Source organism: Benincasa hispida, chromosome 12, assembly GCF_027475165.1.
Source record: "Benincasa hispida cultivar pf3 chromosome 12, pf3_genome.v1.1, whole genome shotgun sequence".
Taxonomy (NCBI): domain Eukaryota; kingdom Viridiplantae; phylum Streptophyta; class Magnoliopsida; order Cucurbitales; family Cucurbitaceae; genus Benincasa; species Benincasa hispida.
The window spans coordinates 74,990,714-75,014,520 of NC_143489.1; the positions used below are offsets into that span (position 1 = coordinate 74,990,714).

At 34.2% G+C, this 23,807-nt stretch overlaps 2 protein-coding genes across 2 annotated transcripts; both read right to left on the reverse strand.

Annotated features, from left to right (window-relative positions):
• Nucleotides 1–10,322: 10,322 nt before the first annotated feature.
• On the reverse strand, nt 10,323–11,762 carry LOC120067616 (uncharacterized). The gene has a single exon (XM_039019160.2). The coding sequence runs from the start codon at nt 11,760–11,762 to the stop codon at nt 10,323–10,325; it is 1,440 nt and encodes a 479-aa protein (XP_038875088.2).
• A 7,126-nt stretch (nt 11,763–18,888) lies between these two features.
• LOC150032196 (uncharacterized) lies at nt 18,889–20,328 on the reverse strand. Its single transcript, XM_090308439.1, has one exon. The coding sequence runs from the start codon at nt 20,326–20,328 to the stop codon at nt 18,889–18,891; it is 1,440 nt and encodes a 479-aa protein (XP_090164565.1).
• Between the last annotated feature and the right edge of the window lie 3,479 nt (nt 20,329–23,807).

Below are 23,807 nucleotides of genomic sequence, written 5' to 3' on the forward strand. Positions count from 1 at the left end.
TCCGCTGGGAATATGAATTTGTCAACTTTCACTAGAACATCCTCAATCTTTCCTTCAGGGTATATGATCGTCTTATCAGTGAGTTGAAGCATTATAGAAGTGGGTTATGCTTCACCAATTCCCAATTTCTTGAAGATTGAGAGTGGCACGAGGTTGATGCTTGTTCCCAGATCACACAATGCATGTTGTACATCCAGCCCTCCGATTGAGCACGGTACTGTGAAGCTTCTCAAGTCCTTCTGTTTCTTGGGTAATCTAATGCTGACTAACATATGCACTCCTGCATTAGCGCAATTACTTCTGCCTCGCTGATTCTCTTCTTCCTTGTCAAAATATCCTTCAAGAACTTGACGTACTTCGGCATTTGTTCTAAGGCTTCTACAAGTGGAATATTAATGTGCAGTTGCCTCAGGAGTTTAAGAAAATGCTTAAATTGTTGTTCATCATTCTTCTTTATCAAGCGTCTAGGAAATGGTGCATTCAACTACACCGCAAGTTCTCCTACGTTAGACGTGTTTGGCTTCAAATGGCTTGTGGATTCAGGCGTTCGTTCTTCTTGATCTTCCAATGTCGTTGGGTGTGTGTTGAGCTCTTTTGAAGGCTTGTTGGTTCTTGGGTTCATGGTTCTTTCTACAATAGGTTTGCCACTTCGCAATGTCACCGCATGACATTGCTCTTTTCCGTTGTTATTTCCTAGGGTTTTTGTGTTGCTGGGCAAGACTCTTGGCTGCCAACTCTTCACTCACTGGCAATCTGCTCCACCTGTATCTCTAAATTTCTGATGGACGACGCTTGGCTTTTTAGCAATGCGTCGTTCTGGGCGATATGTTCCTTTAAGAGGTTTTCAAGCGGAGATGCTGAACTCGACGCATGACTTCCTCTATTAAAGTATTGTTGGTGCGGTTGTTGTGATTGCTAGAATCCAGGTGGCGGTCCTTTCCTTTGCTGCTGATTTACCCCTGGTTGGTGGTGCTTCTGTTGATCTTCCCAAGAGAAATTTGGATGGTTCCTCTATCCATGATTATAGGTGTTTGAGAATGGGTTATTTTTAATAAAGCATACCGATTGTAGATTTTGTGGGCAATCAGAGTAGGAATGGAGATCTCCACAGCCCACACAACTAACCATGGGCTGTACGAATTTTCCACCTGATTTACCTTTTACGGGTTTAATGCGTTCCCCAGTAACATATTCTGCAAAAGGTTTGTCATAGTAGCCACTTGTGTAGAGAGTGTAGCTATTGCATTAGAGTCAATAGAATTCACATTCTAAGATCGCCTCTTCCTATCTGCTCTTGCGTCGTAAGTTTCATCTACCCATTCCATATTATGCTTGGCTATACGGTCCAATATCTTCTTAGCTTCATTATAAGATTTGTCCATGATACTGCCAGCTGCACCTGCATCGGCTGTCATTTGAGATGCTCTATTTAATCCGCCATAAAAAGTCTCCATCTAGATGGTTAATGGTAATTCGTGATTGGGGCAATTCTTGACTAATCCTTTAAAGCGCTTGCTGGGTGCATAAGATATATAATGATGCAAGCAAGGATAGAATGCGAAATGCATTGCCATAAACTTGTAAAGACATACAATGTATTCTAATCTTACGCCATACAATGCATGAATGAATAATGACTCTGTATGCGATACTACTTCTAGATATGCTTTATTTATGAGAATCTCGTAGTATACTATGCATTGTCACAAGTTTCCTTGCGTTAGAACTAAGTATAATTCCACCGCAAGTTTCTCGGTGTGATCCGAGGTCGAACACAGGGACTGTTTGAGGTTATTGCATTATATTTGTGATATATGCGACCAGGGGTTTCTCAACTTATAACAAGATTGTGTGTACAGGTAATTGAAAATGCGATAAAGTAAAGATAAACAATAAAATGCAATAATAAAGTAAATTGCGGTAAAAGTAAAGTACGGTAAAATAAACCTAAGCTATGATGATACAAGATACAGGTTTCATGATACAAGATACTGAGGTGGAGACTGACTGTGAAGATTATACAAAGATCGTGTTTGCGGTGGCAAGTCTTATGTGTGAAACATAAAGAGAAAAGATAATTAGTACAAACATCGCAAGTTCCTTAATTATGTTAAAGGAATAAGTATGGTCCCGCTTTTCTCTTGGCTTACACCTCTCGGTGATCGGCCGCGTTCCCACATCTCTGTGGTGAAATAGGGACAAACGTAAAGAACCCAAGGTTACTTCCATCTCTGGAAGTACTTCTCGCATTAGTTAACGCATTCTTCTAACCTTCTCTCGATAGATCAGAATGGCATCTTCACTTCTGCTCTTACAAGTGAAGATGCCATCTAGCATGCTTTAGCTAAAAATCTTTATTTCTTTAGCACAAATTAAGTTACTTGTTTAATTCATATTAACCACTAAGGGATTAAGAAAACATCATGGAGAAAATGATTTATGGAGGAATGGAAATAGACAGAGAAGTGGAAATGGAAATTATCAAGACATTCAATAATAATATTTAGCATTGATACATGGTTGTGAATGAAGAGATTAAGAAAATGAAATACAATCAATGAATGCGAGTTAGAAACAAATACAAATAAGTGCCAACGTCTTGGCACAGATCTGGAATGGAGAATCACTTGCCGGTGTCGATGGAGTGAATGGAAGGATGAGCTTCTCTCTCAGGCTTGCTCAACCGATAGAAGGGATCTAAGTACAGAGCTTATCGATGGGGATTTGGCAGAATTGCACTGAGACTCACCTCTCGGCCTTGTCTCTTCTCTTCCCGGATTTCCTCCGATCAGCACTCAGATCAGCTCTCTCTCAATAGCCTCGTATCAATTATCCCCCATATCAAGTATATTTTTCAGTGAATTCTTTGAGGGTATTTATAGGCTGAAGGCTTTGATTCTCTGACTTGTGGTCCCCACTTCATTGTTATGGAAAGTTCGAAAATGGTGGAATAAATATTCCTTCTGTTATGTAATCAGTCCGTCGAATTTGCACAACGGTTAGTTATACACATGTCACAATCCTCCGCGTTTTCGTTGCTCATTTGCATCTTTCAATCGTATGTCCGCATGCAGTATTGTTTTTATTACTGCACGCGATTGAAGTTCAGCTCTGGATCGATTGTCGCATTGCACCGTCATTGCTTGATCGTCTCTTCAGTATTGATTTGACGGGTGCAATGCGACGGAGATACGTTGTTCAGTTTCTCTCTGAGTCTTGATCGTAAGCGGTGACTTGGTTTCCTGTAAAACAGACTTGAAATATCCTTTTCTACCATCTTAATGGTTTTAGTGGTTGTAAGCTAATTTTAATACAATCGACACATATTTTCTCTCTTTTGTCCACAATATTTGAATAAGGCAGCATAAATAACTTGTATTTCTAAATTATCAAAGTTCCCATGCGGCACTCAAGGTTTCAAATTCTTCATGCTCGAAGTTCATGATCTCTCTCCGCCTCCTTGCATTTGTGGTGGGTGGAAAGTGTTTTTGCATGAAATTCTCCACCAACTTTTCCCAGGTCGTGATCTCCCCAGGCTCCAAAGAACTTACCATTGCTTTGCGTCGTCATGCAAAGAATATGGGAATAAAGATAGCTTGATAGCTTATGGAGTGATCCCAGGAATCACAAACGAGTTGCGCGTCTCCAGGAAACGTTTCATGTGGGCGTGAAGGTCTTCTCCCCGAGCACCCCTAAATTGTCCAGCTGTTTGGAGCATTTTTAACATCACAGATTTCATCTTAAACTTGTCCCATCTAGCGTTGGATATATGATCCCTGGTGAGAAATCATACAACACAGGAGACGCATACTCTCGCATGGGACGCATACTACTGTTTGTCATTATGATAGGATTTTGCACAGTGTGGGCTAGCTGTTGAGCTAAGTTCTGATTCGCTTGTTCGTCTGCAATTTGTTGTTGCCTGGTTTATTGTCTGAGTAGTTGTTGCCTTAACCTACAGCGACAATTAGATCGATTTCTTCGTCGAATGGTCCTTTCAACTTCGGGGTTGTATATAAGCTTTGGAGTGTTTTCCCTGCTCATAAACGTTTACAAGCTTCGGCTTAGCTCGTAATACTCCCTCAGCTATAGTTTTCCTTTAAAAGATACAAGCAAAATTTCTGGTTAGTTTTGTTGCTGAATCCCCGGAAACGGCACCAAAAACTTATTCGTTGAATTCGTGATGCAAGCTTAAGAGTGCATTGTACAAAGTAATTGGAAAAATAAGTGTAAATATGGATGATGCATTGATGCATTTGTGATGCGTTAGTGATGTGCAACAGGACGCATGACACTCCTCTATAGGCGTTCATGTTTTCCTAACTCAGATCCAAGAATAAATCCAACTCAGATTCCTGGTAAATCCAGGGTCGAACTCAGGGATTCAAATTAAAGCTAACGCAGACCTTGCATTATAACTATTGTAGAAATATCCTAAGTGAATGTAGAAATGAGTTATTTACACTAAGCTGTTGTGTGCATGCAAGAAGATAAAAAATGGTCAAGTAGAGAATAAGGGATCATGTGAAAATGGAGTTTGATGCAGGAGATATGCGTCGATCTAAGTTAGATGTACACAAACAAGAATATAATGTGGATGAAATGACTTGTTTATCTTTGTTTATGCATTAGACTTCTATTCGGCACTTCTCAATGCAAATGTCATACAATACCTATCTCTAGGATGTATGCATCAGTCACAGGATGCAATAAAACGCCAGTGCGTCTATCTTTAAATGTACTAAGCGTTTCTAACTTAATGCTGGCTGCTTATTCTCTCGAATAATTTAAGCTAAAGCTGCTTTTACCAAGTGATTTAGTTGGCTTAAGCATTTAGAATTGGATTTTGCATAAAGTTACAGATGCATCTAACATAAAACAAGAAATAAACAATGGCGAAGTGAGATAGATCAAATATGTGAATTTATAAAGGAACTGGTTGTCTTTACAAAACCAATACTCAATCAAATGAGATGACGAAAACGATAAGATGAAATGAAAGGCGTCAAGCCGTAGAGTATAATCTCTTGTCCTCTTTGGCTTAATTCTAATTCGTGTACAACAACTTGTGGAAGAATTGGAATAAATTTATCTCTCAAGCTCAGCTTTCTTCGTTTCTTGATCGGCGGTGGTAGTGATTCTCTTCCCTCTTGTGTTTTTCTCATCACCACAGCACAAGCCTAAGGTCTCAAAATTTCAGAGCTATACAATGAGCTAAAAAAGATCCCTTCATCTGGTGGGACTTCTTCTATTTATAAGCGTCGATCTTCTCCAACTTGATGATAGGCAGCATTAAATTCCATATCCTAGTCAGACGTCTGATACTCAGATGTTTTTCAGACGCCGCCAGCTTCAGATGCACATGCTTGCAAGTGGTGATTTGACACAAACAGCCTGAATCAATGAATCTTCCTTGCGTTGAATCCCTCCGACGCATGCCCATGCGTTTGACATTGCCTGCGACACTTAGAATATTTGTTGAAATCCTGCAATATCATGCATTATCACCGCAGTATTTTAGCAATAAACATTCTCTAAAAATGATGAGATTTTATTGAGTCACAATAACTTGGATTTCTACAAGTTATCATGAAGCTTAAATAATCATCAAACGAGACCTTAAGATAAAAGTGAGAGAGAGAATTTTAATAGAGCAAGAAATACAAGTGGAAAGATAAAAATGTTAGAGAGGAGAAAGAAATTTTAGAGGGAAAAATCAAATTAGGGAAAGTTAAAAAAAAAAAAGTTTTGGATATACATAAACGTTAATAATTGATTTTCCTAAAAGTTTAAGTCAAAATAATCAACGTAAATTTAATATTATGTCAACTCTTTAATGGATTTAGTAGAAAAAGAATACTTTCGAGAAACAAAAAAAATGAAAACATAATGGGTTAATAATGTAACAACCTTATGTTTTTAGAAAATAAAAAATAAAAGCAAATTGGTTATTGGACACCTCGACCATTTAAAGAGTTAAAATTCATCGATGAGTGAAAAAGCATGTACGACTTAGTGATTATTAATATGGTAATTATTGATAACTTCTAGAAATACAAGTTATTTATGCTGTTTTATTTAGATTATGTAGTAAAAAGAAAGAAAAGTTGCGTCGATAGTATAAGAATTGGCTGAGAAATACGAAAATTATAAAGTATCGTGAACACACCCACTAACCCCATTACGATGGCGAAATGGAATGTCCAAGTCTTTGTTTTGTAGGAAATAGGTCACCGCATGCATTAATTGCTCGAGGAAAAAATGTACAATGCATCTACTCCGCATGCGCCAATCGCTCAAGAACGAAGGAAGATCAACGCAATGGAAGCGCATGCGACGATCGATTATGGATTCTAGTGATCAATGCATTTCCACCGCACTCAGTAATCAAAACAACTACACTGCATGCGGCGATCGATCGAAGATGTGAAGAGCAACGCATTCGCGGCGATTCTAACAAGTGTACAGCTTTTCTATTGTACGATTCTGACAAATTGATCATGGAGCAGAGAGGAATTTTCCATTATGCCATGGCAGGAGTTATCAGGATTTACACAGTGGGACCACTAATTCAAAGAGCCAAGGTCTTGTCTGTAAACAGCTTCCTTGAATTCATTGCAAGAAAATCCAAGAGAACGATGAGACAAGGCTGAAAGGTGAGTCTCTGAGCAAGAAATTCTTCCCATTCCTGAAGCAGAAGCTCTGTGCAAGAGGTCACTTCTACCGGGAAAACAAGCCTGAGAGGGAAGCTTTCCACTCCATCTCATCCACACGCCGGCAAGCACAATGTCTCCGATCTGGATCTGTGTCAAGACATTGACACTCTTTCCGTATTTGTTTCTATTCTTTCATTCATCTATTGTGTTCATCTTCTTTAATCTTTCATTCACAAATCATGTATCAAACGTTGATCTTTAGATTTAAATGTTATTATCATCATCATTATCATCTCTCTGTTCCTTTCCATACATTTATTATTCATTTATCCATCATGTGTTCTTAATCCCCTGGGTAAAGAGGAAGAATTAAGCGAGTGAGTTAATCTTGTTAAGGTAATCGGCTAAGTTTAGCTAAAGCATGTTCGACGGCATCTTCACCTGTGAGAGCAAAAGTGAAGATGTTATTTCGCCTATCGAGAGAAGGTTGGAAGAATGCGTTCACTAAAGCGAGAAGTATTTCTAGAGATGGAAACAACCTTGCGTTCATTACGTTCATCTCTGTTTCACCATAGACGTATGGAAACGCGGCCGATCACTGAAAGGTGTAAGCCAAAAGAAAGTGGAACCTTAGTTGCGTCCTTAACGAGATTGACGAACTTGCAATGTCCTTTCTCTCTACTCATTCTCTTTCTGCTTCATTCACAAGACTTGTCATCGCATTCATTAGATTCTTTTGTACAACTTCATAGTGTCCTCACCCTATATCATAGTAGTTTAGACATTTATTCTATCAATGCATTTTATTTACAATGCAATTTTACTTTCAGCGCAATTTATATTGCCGCATAAACCAAATTGTTTATTCTTTATGATAACCAGTCTCATATACCACATTAGTATCGCATCTAAACAACAACAATCCCCGTGTTCAATCTCAGGTCATTCTAAGGAACTTGTGTTGGAATTATACTTGGTTCCAGTGCAAGGAAACTTGTGACACGCACTACAATATTGCATACTACGAAGCATTTTATCATCAACACATATACTTAGAAGTAGTATCGCAATAATATCTTTATCGCAAAGCACTTGAGCGCATAGATCATCATTCATCATATTCATTCATTAGCACATAATAAGCAACGCAATAGATAAAGATAGAGATACAAATTTCATATTACAAGTTTATGGCGCCATTGCCGGGGACATGAACTTGTATTATTCATCTATCATCAATGTGCATGCATATAAAGAACAACAATTTTAGTCATCAAGTTTATGGCGCCGTTGCCGGGGACATGAAATTGTATCATTCATCTATCATCAAAGTGCATGCATATAAAGAACAACAATTTTAGTCATAAAGTTTATGGCGCAGTTGCCGGGGACATGAAATTGTATCATTCATCTATCACAAAGTGCATGCATATAAAGAACAACAATTTTAGTCATCAAGTTTATGGCGTAGTTGCCGAGGACATGAACTTGTATCATTCATCTATCAGCAAAGTGTATGCATATAAAGAACAACAATTTTAGTCAATTACCATCGTTAATAGAATTTTATTAACAATATAGTCTAATAATGTTAGATGATATATAATTAAATTTATCTTCATCTATTTAGTTTTTATGGTAATATAAATACAACATAAATAATAAGCATGTTAACTTGTTTGAAAAGCCTAAAATATCTATTTATTAATTTAAAATATTTTTTAGACATTATATCGATATAGATATAATATTGAAACCTTGTTAATTGATTTTAAGATGGAATCTCACGTTAACTAATAGATTGCACTCATTTTTGTAAGATCTCATCTAATTGTTCAACAATAATTTGCCACGTGAATTAAATTTTTTTTAAATAAATAAATATATATATATATATATATGTCTATTTATTTTCTTAGATATTCCAACAAGCAATACTTAGATGTATCCTAAATTGTACCATTTTTTTGCAGCTAGATGACAAATAAGAAAAAACTAAAAAATATTTAAGAAAAAAATAGTTTGTCATGTGGCAAATTGTGGATGAACGTGCAAATAGACTATAGAAAGATGGATGATGCTCAAAATATACTGAAGTATTTTTCTTTTTTAACCTTAACCTCTTCATAAGATAATGAAATCTGTAAACCGACGCACTTACAAAAGTTTAAAATTTAAATTAATATAATTATTAGTTCAATGTTTCAATTAATACAACAAAGTTTAGAGCTATAAATTGAGTTTTCTTTTTTTTTTTAATCTTCCCATGTATAGATAAATTTATATAGATTTTACATAAATAAAGTTTAGTTGCCATAAAGTATGAATTATCTCTCAAGATGTTAGAGATTCAAATCTTTCACTCAACCCATTGTTGTAATCCAGAAAATACAAAAAGAAAAAAAAAAAAGTTAAGAACAAAAACTGATTTAATATTGCTAATTTTTTATTAAAAAAAATAGTTATATGCTCAACATTAAAATTTTCAACTATAATCAAAACTCATAAAACTTTCATACAGATGAACAAAATTAGGATATTTTAATAGTTATTTCTGTCACGTGGGTTAATTGGTTCATATGATGGCCCAACTTGTAGCTTTTTTGATACCAACAATTCATAAAAAAGATAAGATAAAGCACGTACCATAAGAAACGAGGTGCTCCACATTAAAAAAAAAATAAAAATAAAAAAAATAATAAATAAATAAATCCGGACTTCAAGAATGTTTTGTTTAATTTTTTAAGTATTTAATTTTGAAAATAAATCATTTTGGAAAAAAAATAATAAAGTACCACTTATCCCTCTAATGAACATAAGTCATAGTCCTGAGTCTTCTCTTTCAAAAAACAATTGTGACCACTATGTTCAAGCCCCGAAATCAGCCCTTAAGAAAGCAATCTCTCTACTTATCCCTACTTTGGGAAATGAGTGAATTTCATCTTGTGGATTGAGTTCCCAGCTCCTACATTAGACAAGTCCCCAAAAAAGGTAGGCATGTTGAGTTGGCAATCTGGTCACTCTCATCCATACTAATCAAAGGATTGCCCTCAAAGGTAGGAGTTCCCAAAACACTCAGGATTGAGGTCGTGTCACCTATGGTCGTTTAGGTGAGATGTAAGTTTTTAGTATCAACAGCGTTATATACAGAGTCTAATCATCTCGTGGTTCAGGTCTTATACAAACTCTTTGTATAGGACACCCCCACTTGCACGTCTCCACATGAATGGTTAGAATCTACCATCTGTAGTAGTTTACAACACTTTCAAGTACTCATCTAATGGTCAAGAAAATTTTTAGGTTTATTGGATTTCTATTAAGTAATAAATATATTCAATAACACCTTTATTAAATTTTCAGAATAAGTTCCATTGTTAACAAACCACGAGTTTTAAGACATAAAACAAAATATTCTCTTCATAAACATTACGGAAAAAAAAAAAAAAAAAAAGGTAGAACACAACACATTTTTATTATAACATAACTCATTACACCATAAGAAATGAAAGGAAGGAATATTATGGAATCTCTCTTACACTCTTAACTCCGCAAAATGCACTCAATAACACATAACACCAATAATTCTACGTTTTTTTTTATTTTTTTACTGAACACAATAATGGTTATAGCAACCTTATTTCATGCACTCTCTCATGAAAACATAGATTAAATCTCTTCAACCTCTTCTGCAACAAAGTGAAAATTATAGGAATTTATGACGTTATAGACACCGTCATGGAATCGGTGAGTAACATACTTCCCATTCACGAGTTTGTCCCGTTGAGTGTAGGAGAAAGGAACGTCACAACTAGCTCGTGTTGCCATTACACTAGCCTTCACTTTAGTCCAAGCAGGTACAGTAACCTCATGGACAACCTCAGATAGACATTTCATTTGTTGTGTTTTTCCCCATGCGTAATCCTCAGATATCTCAGCTTCAATTTCAACCTTTCCTTCGGAAACTTTCGGAACTCCAGTGTCGATCGTCATCTTGACACCAAACGTACCGTTCGCGTTGGCAGCCCACGTAGAGGTGGTAGTATCTTCATAAGAGAGTTTGATGCTGAATTTTTGAGCTTCAGAATTGTTGTTCTCAACCACAGTGCTTGTCAACGAAATGGGTCTCTCATTAAATGTCCTAGCATCAGAAAGGTGGAATAGGACATTATAAATATTACGTGAAAGAACAAGCTCAGTTACTTCCAAATTTGCTTCACTAGTAATGTAATCAAGAGCAGCATTGAGACTATTATCAAAGGGGCTAAAGCTTTCACTCAGCCTCTTGCAAAAGCAATTATTGGAAGCATTACGAAGGGCCACCACATTGTTCTCAAGTTTGACAGGCCAAAACAATGTTCTTGGATCATCCTTAGCAGTTGACGGATTATCGTCCAATACAATCCAATTTTTTTCGGGATCTCGAATCCAAAACTTCCCATAAGGAACATTTTTTATACGGACGTGACCATCTGGTGTCGATATCACCTCATTTCTCACTCCTGGATCTGCTGGATCTGAGCTTTTGAATTCCAAAAAAACGGACTTGGTTCCTCCATGATGCCTTGGTCGAAGGTAGTGATTCTGTTTGAAGGCGACGTATTTAGGAAGTATAAACAATGTATCCCAATTGATGAAGGTCGAGAATTCGGCTTCTCGATCGAGATTTGGGCCATCTTTTGATGCTTTCACCTCTAAGCAACCTTGATACTGCGATCCGTCAGCTTCTTTCAAGTGTACGTTGAGGTTGAGGTAGACGTGCTGAAAGCGGAATGTATTGTGTTTATTGTCGTTGTTGTCGTCATAAAGTGGCTTGAATAAGGTGCAAGAATATTTTGATTGATCTTCCTCTCTTTCTTTGGCAGTGGCAACAATGTAATGAGAAGATTGAGATTGAAGAACCCAATATTTGTTGTTGTAACAGCATCTAATGTGGACATATCCCTTCCCAATGTTGGATTTTTCGATCTCAAACTTTGTGTATGGACTCACCACTTCTTCGCTAGAGAATTGGAGAAATCCATTTAATTCATTTTTTTCTGGAACATAACGAAGAAATAAATTGTTGGAAATAGATTTAAGGGCGAAATTTCTAGGGATTGAACTCATCTTCTCTCACAAACCTTGTGATTCTTTCAATGCCTTATATTCTAGATATCTTCAATTCTTGGGTGTCTATCCGTATTTAAAGATTGAAAATATATATTTTTAGTGGAGTGTGTATATCTTGAGAATAAATAAAGAAAAAAAAATTAAAGTTAGAATATTTCTTTGTTTTTCTGTTTTAGAAAACCATCTTAATTTAACTTCATACAAAATAAATCATAATTTCCTACAATAACATCATTTAACTTAATTAACTACTCGTATTATTTAATGTACCTTAATTTGTATTATAAATACTCATTTTTTAATTATAATATATGGATATTTATTCATTATTTTATTTTTCTTCTATTACTTTTTTTTTACCTAATGTCCAAACGGCAACATTTATCTTCTTCTCATATTCATCAAAGGGATCAATACCAGCATTAAAAGTGTATCAACATTAACTCTTAAAATAGAAGAAAATAGTTGTGCAATTAAATCAATGGAGGAAAGAAAATAGCTTTATTAGCTAATTACAAGTATAGTAAGAAAAAAAATACCAAATATATCCATAAAGTAAAAGGGTGGTTATAATTTGATTGAAGACATGTTGGAATATTAAAAATAATTTTAAGGATAATTGCCATGGATAGCATTTTTAGGGATAATAACAAAAAGTGTATAACACCATTTTAAAAAAATTGCTAGTATAATTAAGTCTATCAACGACGATAGGCTTCTATCATTGATAGACTCTTACCAACGATATGATCAACAATGATAAACTCCTACTAACGATATGGTCTATCACTTATATACCATCTAAATTTTATCATATTTTTATTTTATTTTTTTTACATTTTATTATATCTATTAATAAATTATGTCTGATTGGTATACTTGCAACTGTCTCTAATTTTCATGAGTGGAACATTTGTAATTGAAAATTTTCAATTTTTTAAAAGTATAAATTATTGTACAAAGTTAAGCTAAAATAGATAACAATAATTGATATGCACTTGAAAATACATTCAATTATTTGTAAGAGGACCACCTTATTTAGTTTTTTAGGCCAACTTTTTTTCATGACTTTAACTTTAGCTTTAATTTTTATAGAACTCACTAAAGGTTAAATTACTTTTTTGGCAAATGTATAAGTCGAAAACAATAATTCATCAACACATTATCCAAGTATTTTTTTTTGTCTTGAATGTTAATATGATAAACGTATATGTGGGCCTAATACTATTTGATAATCCTACATGTCAGTTAAAAGTGATAATTCAAGATGAGAGAAAATGTTGAGATGCTTTCATATATTTAAAATTCACAATTATTTAACCATCACATGATGTTAATAATAGATATGGATAAAAAATGCAAAAAATAATTGGTACGATCCTTAATATCCTATCTAGTTGAGCCCATATAAATGGGACGTGACATTTTCAAGACGTACTCATTACACAGCTGATTCAATTAGCATGTGAGAATTATTGTAAGATCTTCACACAGTTGTATGATATTGTCCAATTTCATTATAGATTCTCATGATTGTTTTTTTAACTAAAATCATTTAAAAAGCTTTTTGTATTAATGAAAAACATTATCTCTTGCTTAGCCTTGATTTCCCTAATCGAGCCAATGTGAAACTTTAATTTGTATTTTCAATAATCCACTCCTCAAATAAACAGCCATATAGTCTCCCATCCTTGAGCTTTATGTATTAGTAGATAAGAAATGCGAAAAATTAGTACCATCCTTGATATCCTATCTAAGTGGGGTCATATAAATGGGACATTATTACATTTTCAAGATCTATTCATTACATAACTGATTCATTGAGCACGTGAAAATTATTGTAGGGCCTTCATACAGTTTTATGACATTATCCAATTTCATAATAGGTTCTCATGATTATTTTTTTTTAAATCACTTAAAAGGGTTTATGTATTATTGGGAAACATTGTCTCTAGCTTATATAGCCCTAATTTCCCTAATCTAACCAATATAAAATTTTAATTTATATTCCCAACGATCCACCCCTCAAATAAACAACCATATATTCACCACTAAAATTGGTCATCTATTTGGTCACCTTCTCTAGCTTCAACAAGAGTGTGCACTTGTGTTAAGTTAGCTTTTATTAATTCTTTTTGGGATTACCTACTCTACTCATTACTTAGAGCTTAGCCATAAATCACTATAACTTTCTCATTGAACTCATTTTATCACCTTTTTATGTCACTTAGGCATGTACATTAAATGATTATTAACGGATCCTATTAGGGACATGTGACCATCCACATATCTCTCGTAATCTCTCTTTCTCTATCCCAGAGAATTTTGTCACGTTTCGAATAATTTCATTAGTTTCTAGTCTAAATTATTTACTTGATCCTTAACTTCAGATATATGTAAAAAAAATTTTTTAAAAAATCTTAATTTATATTAATTTCCCTTAGGTTTGGAAGCTTATTTAAAATATGCAAAAGAAAATTATTCAATTATCTAATTCAACAAAATTATACAGTAGTTATCTCTATTCTATTTATTTTTCAAACAAGTAATTATCTCCACGACTATTACGACCGTATAGAAATTAACGAATGAAGTCTAGAAGCTAAATTAGAGTACTTTATATTTCAAATTTCTCCTCTCCTATGGTAAACGAAAATATGCTTATGCCACACCTCGTAAAATGTCTTTATCAATTGAGATTTGTTCAAGTCAATTTTAACATAAAATTATTGAAAAATCAAATTTATCTCTGGATTTTTCACAAGCAATCGATGTTAAACAATTTTTTTAATATACAGCCATTTTAACTTGATTCTATATGAATCTTGCTTGAAACCATCCAACACAAAAATTCTTTTCTTGCAAAAATCCTACCAGCATATCAAGAATTCTCATTCTTTCTAATTAAAGTAGGTGGAAAACAAAGGAACATAAGATAAAGGTTATCTCCTATTAATATACATCCCTATTAATAATTATAGTATTAAATTTTCATCAATATTTCAACGTTTTCATGGATTCGACATTAGTATGTTGATAGGCCTCCAATTATGTGGCAGTATCAAGAAAGAAAGAATAGAGAGGTAGTTGAATCGATTAAAAATGATTTCCAATTCTGTTGGGAGAAGTGGAGGTTTAAAAGAAGAAAGAAACGGAAAAAAAGGATAGGGAAGATTTGAATATTTGGAGTTGGAATAGTGAGCTCTCAAGAGTGGAAGTTTGGGCGTACCATCGTGTAGCCTCTATCATTGTGTGCCAATTATCGTTTAGTTCTTCTAAACGATCGTATAGTAGAGCCCTGCGATCATGTAGTAGTTGGTAAGCGATTGTGTTGTAATCTATAAGCGATCATGTAACAATTTTTAAGCGATCGTGTAGGAGTTGTGTAATCGATTGCAGAGTATTTTGTAAGCGATCGTTTAGTATTACTTAGCGATTGTGTTGAACTTGTAAACAATCGTTAAGTATTTGATAAACGATCAAGTAACACCTGCAAGTGATCGTTTAGCCTTGTTTGACGTTTATTGTTTAATAAAGAACTCAGTATTCGTTTAGTTGTTGTGTCGACTTGTTACAGTGATCTAAGTCTTATTAAGAATCAGTTTCCTAACAAATTGATATCAGAGCAATCACCTGGGCAAGCATGGTTCAGAAACGTTTTGAAGAGAAACTGGAATTACTAGAACAAGAGATCTTAGGATTCAAAGTCGAAATACAGAAATTGCCAACTATAGAGGAGAAGTTGGCGTCGTTAACAAAGAGCATTGAGAGTTTGGGATTGCAAGTAGAGAAACATCAACAAATGTTCATTTTCTATGTTACGAAAATGGCCAAAGAAAAAGCAAAGGTGAAGGAAGAGGCAGAAGGATCAATGACCATGCATTCCTGCCACAAGTTTTCTTGCTTTCTCACCAAGTATAACGAGAACAAAAGTTTCTCGGGATGATCCGAGGTCGAACTCAAGGGCTTGTAACTAAATGTTGCGAAGAAATGCATTTGATGTGATGAATAAAAGAAATAGGAAGTTAAAAGACTATGTGTTACTCCTACTCCTAACTAAATAGATTGATCAATTGGAAGTATGACTATGAGAATTGGTAAAGATGCGGCAACTGTTAACACGTAATAAGATGCATGAAAAAATAAATAGAATGGAGGGGATAAATTCACCGCATCATTAAGCTTGGTCACAAAGGTAATCCCAACCCGCCACACTAATGCGTCACACTCCTCTCGGTGGCCAGCCATATGCTTATATCTCTATAACGCATGGTTGCATTTAGCATAAGAATATTCCTATCTCTAGGAACACTGCTTACTTTACTTAGTAAGCTCCACTACTTACCCTTCTGGGCAGTTAGTCATAGCTAATCAGCTTATAGACAAGTGTTGCTACAGCTTCACACTAAGCAAAGAGGATTAACTCACTATACTCGCGCAATGCACACCTCTCGGTAGTTTGCTACATATTTCATATCTCTATGTCACATGATTGAGTATGCGATAACGCTTGTAATCTTTACTTAGTTCATCGTAATGAAAGTAAGGGATGATAAAGAAGAAGTTAATGTAGATAGTGTCGAAGGAAATAAAGAGATGCATTGGTTACAAAATATATTAATGTCTTAAGCCAAAATGTAATGCAATACAGAGATAAGAAGAGAGGTGGAGGGCTAGATGTAGGCAATCTCTTGCTTCCATCAGATACATGTCAAGGCTATCGATTATGCCATGGATTGGTGCTGGAGTAGTTTCTCTCGAGCTTTATCTCCAGCAAAGCTCCGATCGTCACTCGAAATGGGTTGAAGGAATGAAGAACTCTCAAAAAATGTCTTGCTCACGCTCTCATCTGTGATCTGAGGATTTGCCTTAAGGCAGAAGCTCGGATGCCTTGAATTTAGGCTCTAAGGCTCTATTTATAGAACTCAATCGCCGACAGCATTGGTGGTCCCGCTCTGAATCACTGCCACTTTTGGCGCGGTAGGTGAAATGACCACCTTTTTTATACTCCCAAGGTATGCGTTCATGCTTGTTTCTCCCAAAGTACTAATGCATTCCACCCACCTTGTGATCAACCTTCTATTATGGTTATTACTCTATAGCTGCAACATCCATGCGATGAATGCATGCGATCAACTTTGCGATGGTCTGGGATTCAACGCATGCGATCGATTCCTGCGATAGCTACGAAAATAGACATTTTGACGTAGAAAAACGCATAAAATTGGGTTAGCAGAGATTTTCAGTGCTGATCGACGTAAGCTCACTTTTCACATAACTTCTTAGTATTATCACCGCATATTCTGCTTGTTAGCCCTCATAACTCTAAATAAAAGGCTCTAATAGCTTGTATTTCTACCTGCTATCAATGAACATTACAAATTACAATCGTTCATAAAACACGCAGTTATACAATTAATATAGAAATTAAAGCATGAACACTACAAATGAACAAGGCATAACTCTACGAACTAGACTCGTCTCCACGGCTCATGAATGCTCGAACAACAGCAACCTCAAATGCACGATCGACACGACCGCAACACAACATGAACACTTTGTGCTCGAACTCAGCAATCGCCTCGGTCATGAACTCTCCAGCAACACGAACGGCCTCCACAGAACCTCGACAGTGTCAAGTTGAGTATGACACCATCGAGAAGGCTACCTTGGTATTCTCGATGTGAGATTCCAAAGGGTCGGCCAATCAGCAGTGCGACAACCCTTCACAGATCGCTGGTAAATGCAGCTGGACCGATAGCCATTATGCCCCTATAGTTACATCGGTCTTCTTAAGTACCATTTATCCCTCTAATGAACATAAGTCATAATCCTACTATGAATAAGTCTTCTCTTCAAAAGAGAAGTTGTGGCCACTATGTTCAAACTCCAGAATTAGCCTTTAAGGGAGCAATCTCTCTACTTATCCCTAGTTCGGGAAATGAGTAAATTCCATCTTGTGGATTAAGTTCCCAGATCCCTGATCAGACAAGTCCCCAACAAAGGTAGGCATGTTGAGTGGGCAATCTGGCCACTCTCACCCATACTAATCAAAAAACCGCCCTCAAAGGCAGGAGTTCCCAAAATACTTAGGATTGAGGTCGTGTCACCTATAGTCGTTTAGGTGAGATGTAAGTCTCTAGTCTCAATAGCGTTATATACAGAGTCTAATCATCTCGTGGTCCAAGTCTTATATAAACTCTTTGTATAGGACACCCCCGCTCGCACGTCTCCACATGAATGGTTAGGATTTACCATCTATAGTAGTTTACAACACTTGCAAACCTCTACAAAGCGGACTGTATTCATAGTGTCACCAGGATCAGGTATCCCACCTTAATCCTTATACTACAGACCTATTTAGGTTATCACTTAAGGCATGATCCACTTGTATATCACATATACATGCTTAAGTTGACATAAGATAACCAAGGTACTTTATTTATTGGATATGAATAAATGCTAGAATTAAATAACATTTATTTTATTAATCAAACAATATGTATCTTTACAAAACAACGAGACTCCAGAAGAATTAGGACACCAATCCCAATAACCCTCACTCCTCATGTCCAACATGAACGAATTAGGATCACTTCGTTTGTAGCAATTCACAACTCCTTATAACAACTAAGGCCACATCCAATGGTGTTACCAATCTTATTCATATACTATAGATCATTTTGACTATTTACTCGAATCTGATCCACTTTTATGTCTCCACATAAAATTCAAGTACTCATCTAATGGTTAAGGGACTATTTAGGTTTATTGGATTTCTATTAAGCAATAAATATATTCAATAACACCTTTATTGAATTTTCAAAATAAGTTTCATTGTTAACAAACCACGAGTTTGAAGATATAAAACCGAACATTCTCTTCATAAACATTACGAAAAAAAAAGGTAGAACACAACACATTTTTATTAAAACATAACTCATTACACTATAAGAAACGAAAGGAAGGAATATTATGGAATCTCTCTTACACTCTTAACTTCGCAAAATGCACTCAATAACACATAACACCAATAATTCTACGTTTCTTTTTGTCCTTTTTTACTGAACACAATAATGGTTATAGCAACCTTATTTCATGTACTCTCTGATGAAAACATAGATCAAATCTCTTCAACCTCTTCAGCAACAAAGTGAAAATTATAAGAATTTATGACGTTATAAACACCGTCATGGTACCGGTGAGTAACATACTTCCCGTTCACGAGTTTGTCCCGTTGAGTGTAGGAGAAAGGAACGTCACAACTAGCTCGTGTTGCCATTACACTAGCCTTCACTTTAGTCCAAACAGGCACAGTAACCTCATGGACAACCTCAGATAGACATTTCATTTGTTGTGTTTTTCCCCATGTGTAATCCTCAGATATCTCAGCTTCAATTTCAACCTTTCCTTCGGAAACTTTCGGAACTCCAGTGTCGATCGTCATCTTGACACCAAACGTACCGTTCGCGTTGGCAGCCCACGTAGAGGTGGTAGTATCTTCATAAGAGAGTTTGATGCTGAATTTTTGAGCTTCAGAATTGTTGTTCTCAACCACAGTGCTTGTCAACGAAATGGGTCTCTCATTAAATGTCCTAGCATCAGAAAGGTGGAATAGGACATTATAAATATTACGTGAAAGAACAAGCTCAGTTACTTCCAAATTTGCTTCACTAGTAATGTAATCAATAGCAGCATTGAGACTATTATCAAAGGGGCTAAAGCTTTCACTCAGCCTCTTGCAAAAGCAATTATTGGAAGCATTACGAAGGGCCACCACATTGTTCTCAAGTTTGACAGGCCAAAACAATGTTCTTGGATCATCCTTAGCAGTTGACGGATTATCGTCCAATACAATCCAATTTTTTTCGGGATCTCGAATCCAAAACTTCCCATAAGGAACATTTTTTATACGGACGTGACCATCTGGTGTCGATATCACCTCATTTCTCACTCCTGGATCTGCTGGATCTGAGCTTTTGAATTCCAAAAAAACGGACTTGGTTCCTCCATGATGCCTTGGTCGAAGGTAGTGATTCTGTTTGAAGGCGACGTATTTAGGAAGTATAAACAATGTATCCCAATTGATGAAGGTCGAGAATTCGGCTTCTCGATCGAGATTTGGGCCATCTTTTGATGCTTTCACCTCTAAGCAACCTTGATACTGCGATCCGTCAGCTTCTTTCAAGTGTACGTTGAGGTTGAGGTAGACGTGCTGAAAGCGGAATGTATTGTGTTTATTGTCGTTGTTGTCGTCATAAAGTGGCTTGAATAAGGTGCAAGAATATTTTGATTGATCTTCCTCTCTTTCTTTGGCAGTGGCAACAATGTAATGAGAAGATTGAGATTGAAGAACCCAATATTTGTTGTTGTAACAGCATCTAATGTGGACATATCCCTTCCCAATGTTGGATTTTTCGATCTCAAACTTTGTGTATGGACTCACCACTTCTTCGCTAGAGAATTGGAGAAATCCATTTAATTCATTTTTTTCTGGAACATAACGAAGAAATAAATTGTTGGAAATAGATTTAAGGGCGAAATTTCTAGGGATTGAACTCATCTTCTCTCACAAACCTTGTGATTCTTTCAATGCCTTATATTCTAGATATCTTCAATTCTTGGGTGTCTATCCGTATTTAAAGATAGAAAATATATATTTTTAGTGGAGTGTGTATATCTTGAGAATAAATAAAGAAAAAAATAATAAATTAAAGTTAGAATATTTCTTTACAACTTTTTTTTTTTTCTGTTTTAAAAACCATCTTAAATCACTGACTATAGATTTTAAACTAATATAATTATGAGTTAAATGTTTAAATTAATACAACAAAATTTAGAGCTATAAATTGAGTGTTTTTTTTTTTTTTTGTTTAAGTCTTTCCATGTGATGATAAATCTATATAGATTTTACATACATAAAGTGTAGTTATCATAAAGTATAAACTATCGTCAAGAGGTGAGAGATTCAAATCTTCCACTCAACACATTGTTGTACTCGAGAAAATACAAAAAAGAAAAAAAAAGTTAAAATTATTTTTTCACCAAATTGTTCTTGAGTTTCAACATGAGTTAACTTATTAAATATTGTCACCCGTCTCATCAGTTTATGGGGGCATGTAGTGAAATTTTAAAATTTTAAAATTATCTTATATTATTTGAATTTCCTATAATAACATCATTTATCTTAATTAATCACTCTTATTTAATATACCTTAATTTGTATTATAAATACTCAAAATTGTAAATTATAATATATTGATATTTATTCATTATTTTATTTTTCTTCTATTACATTTTTTTTACCTAATGTCCAAACCACAACATTTATCTTCTTCCCATATTCATCAAACAACATTTGGGATCCATAGCAGTATTAAAAGTGTATCAATACTACCTCTTAAAATAGAAGAAAATAGTTGTGCATTAAATTAGTGAAGGAAAGAAAATAGCTTTATTAGCCAATTACAAGTATAGTCCTACCAAATAACACAACAAAATAATTCATAAATGAAAGTATTGTTAATTATCTTACTTTTAAAAATTTTAAATAAAAAACTAAATATTTATCCATCAAAGTCTATATTAGCAAAAAATAAAATACCAAGTATATCCTTAAAGTAAAAGGATGGTTATAATTTGATTGAAGACATGTTAGAATATTAAAAATAATTTTTGAGGATAATTGGCATGGATAGTATTTTTAGGGATAATAACAAAAAGTATATAACACCATTTTTAAAAAATTGGAAATATAACGAAGTCTATCAATGATAGACTTCTTTCGTTAATAGATTCTTACTAGTGATATGATCAACAATGATAGACTCCTACCAGCGATATGATTTATAACTGATATACTATCTAAATTTTATCATATTTGTATTTTTTACATTATATTATATCTGTGAATAAGTTAGGCTTGATTGCTATATTTGCAAGTGTCCTTAATTTTTATTACTGTAACATATATAATTGGAAACTTTCAACTTTTTATAAGTTATTGTACACCATTAAGCTAAAGTGGATAATAATAATAATTGATATGCACTCAAAAATACATTCATTCAATTATTTGCAAGAGGACCCTTATTTAGGTTTTTAGTCCAACTTTTTTCATATCCTTAACTTTAGCTTTAATTTTGGCGAATGTATAAGTCGAAAACAATAATTCATCTTTCTTAATATCCACGTGTTTTTTTTTTTTTTTTTTTGCCGTGAATGTTTATATAATGAACATATATTGGGCCTAATAGCATTTGATAATTGCATATATTAGTTAGGTCCATATAAATGGGACATGACATTTTCAAGACGTACTCATTATACAACTGATTCATTTAGCATGTGAATATTATTGTAAGATCTTCACACAGTCGTATGATAATATCCAATTTCATTATGGATTCTTATGATTATTTTTTTAATTGAAATCACTTAAAAGCTTTATGTATTAATAAAAAATATTGTCTCTTACTTATATAGTCCTAATTAACCTAATCGAGTCAATGTGATACTTTATTTGTATTTTCAATAATCCACTCCTCAAATAAACAGCCATATAGTCTCCACTCCTCAAGCTTTATGTATTAATAGATAAGAAATGTGAAAAATTGGTACCATCTTTAATATCTTATCTAGTTGGGTCATATAAATGGGACTTATTATATTTTCAAGAGCTATTCACTTCACAACTTGTTTATTGAGCATGTGAAAATTATTGCAGAACTTTCACATAGTTGTATGATATTGTCCAATTTCATAATAGGTTCTCATGATTTTTTTTTTAAAAAAAAATCACTTAAAAGGCTTTATGTATTAATTGGAAACGTTGTCTCTAGCTTATATAGCCATAATTTCTCTAATCTAACCAATATAAAATTTTAATTTGTATTCCCAACAATCCATCCTCAAATAAACAATTATATATTCACCATAAAAATTGGTCATCTATTTGTTCGCATTATCTAGCTTCAACAAGGGTGTCACTACAAAAAAAATTAACCTTTTTCGAAGGTCAAAACATTCCAAAAAAACATATTTAATAGATTTTCAATACATCTTTTTTCAAATGTTATCTCAACCTTTGAAAAGTGTTGAAAATAGATCCCATCGAAAAAACTTTTTCAAAGGTTTACTAACCTTCAAAAAGTATTATTTTTAAAAGGTTGATTAACCTTTGAAAATTATTATTTTTCAAAAGATATATCTTCGATAATTGTCAAATTATTTATCGATAATTATTTATTATCAAGTGGTCTTTTTTGAATGTTTTCATTATTTTTAAAGACTTATCATGTTGTTTTCAAAAATTTTAAAACCTTCATAAGAACTTATTTATGAACAATTATATATCTTTCGAAGATTCTCTTACAAAACCTTTTAGCACATTTATTGACAAACCTCGGAAGGTTGATTTTACTAACTCATCTACCTGTAGTACCATGAATTACAAAGTATAAGAATAGAAAAGAAAAAATAGACAATGACATGGATGGAAGTAAATTTATGTCACAAAAGTTCACCAAAAGACTATAGAAATTTTATAACATCAAATTACAATAGAACAACTAGAAACAAAATTTTTACACATCTCTGCCATCATTTTTTTTTAAATTTATCCTCAAAACAATTTTCTAATTCGTTTATTTGACACCTAAGTGCGTCTACCTCAACGTCTCTTTGTTGTTCAGATTCTTTTCTTTGTCGTCCAGATTCTTGAAGCGTTGTTTGGACTTATCAAGGGGACACTTAAGATTGTGTATAGTAGACGATGATCCAAATAACTCAAAAGGAGTAACATCTACTCCATAACCACGAACACATCCGTGTTTCTTCGATCCAAATACTCATATGTAAATTTCATCCTCATTCATGTCAAGTATACCACCGATCACTTGATAAGCATATGATTTAAGTTTCGACTACAAATACAAATTCACATATTATAATTCAAAACTAACACATATAAATTCAAATGTTTACAATAAATACATAACAAACACATATCACTTCATGAAAATCTATACATCATCTAGCAAC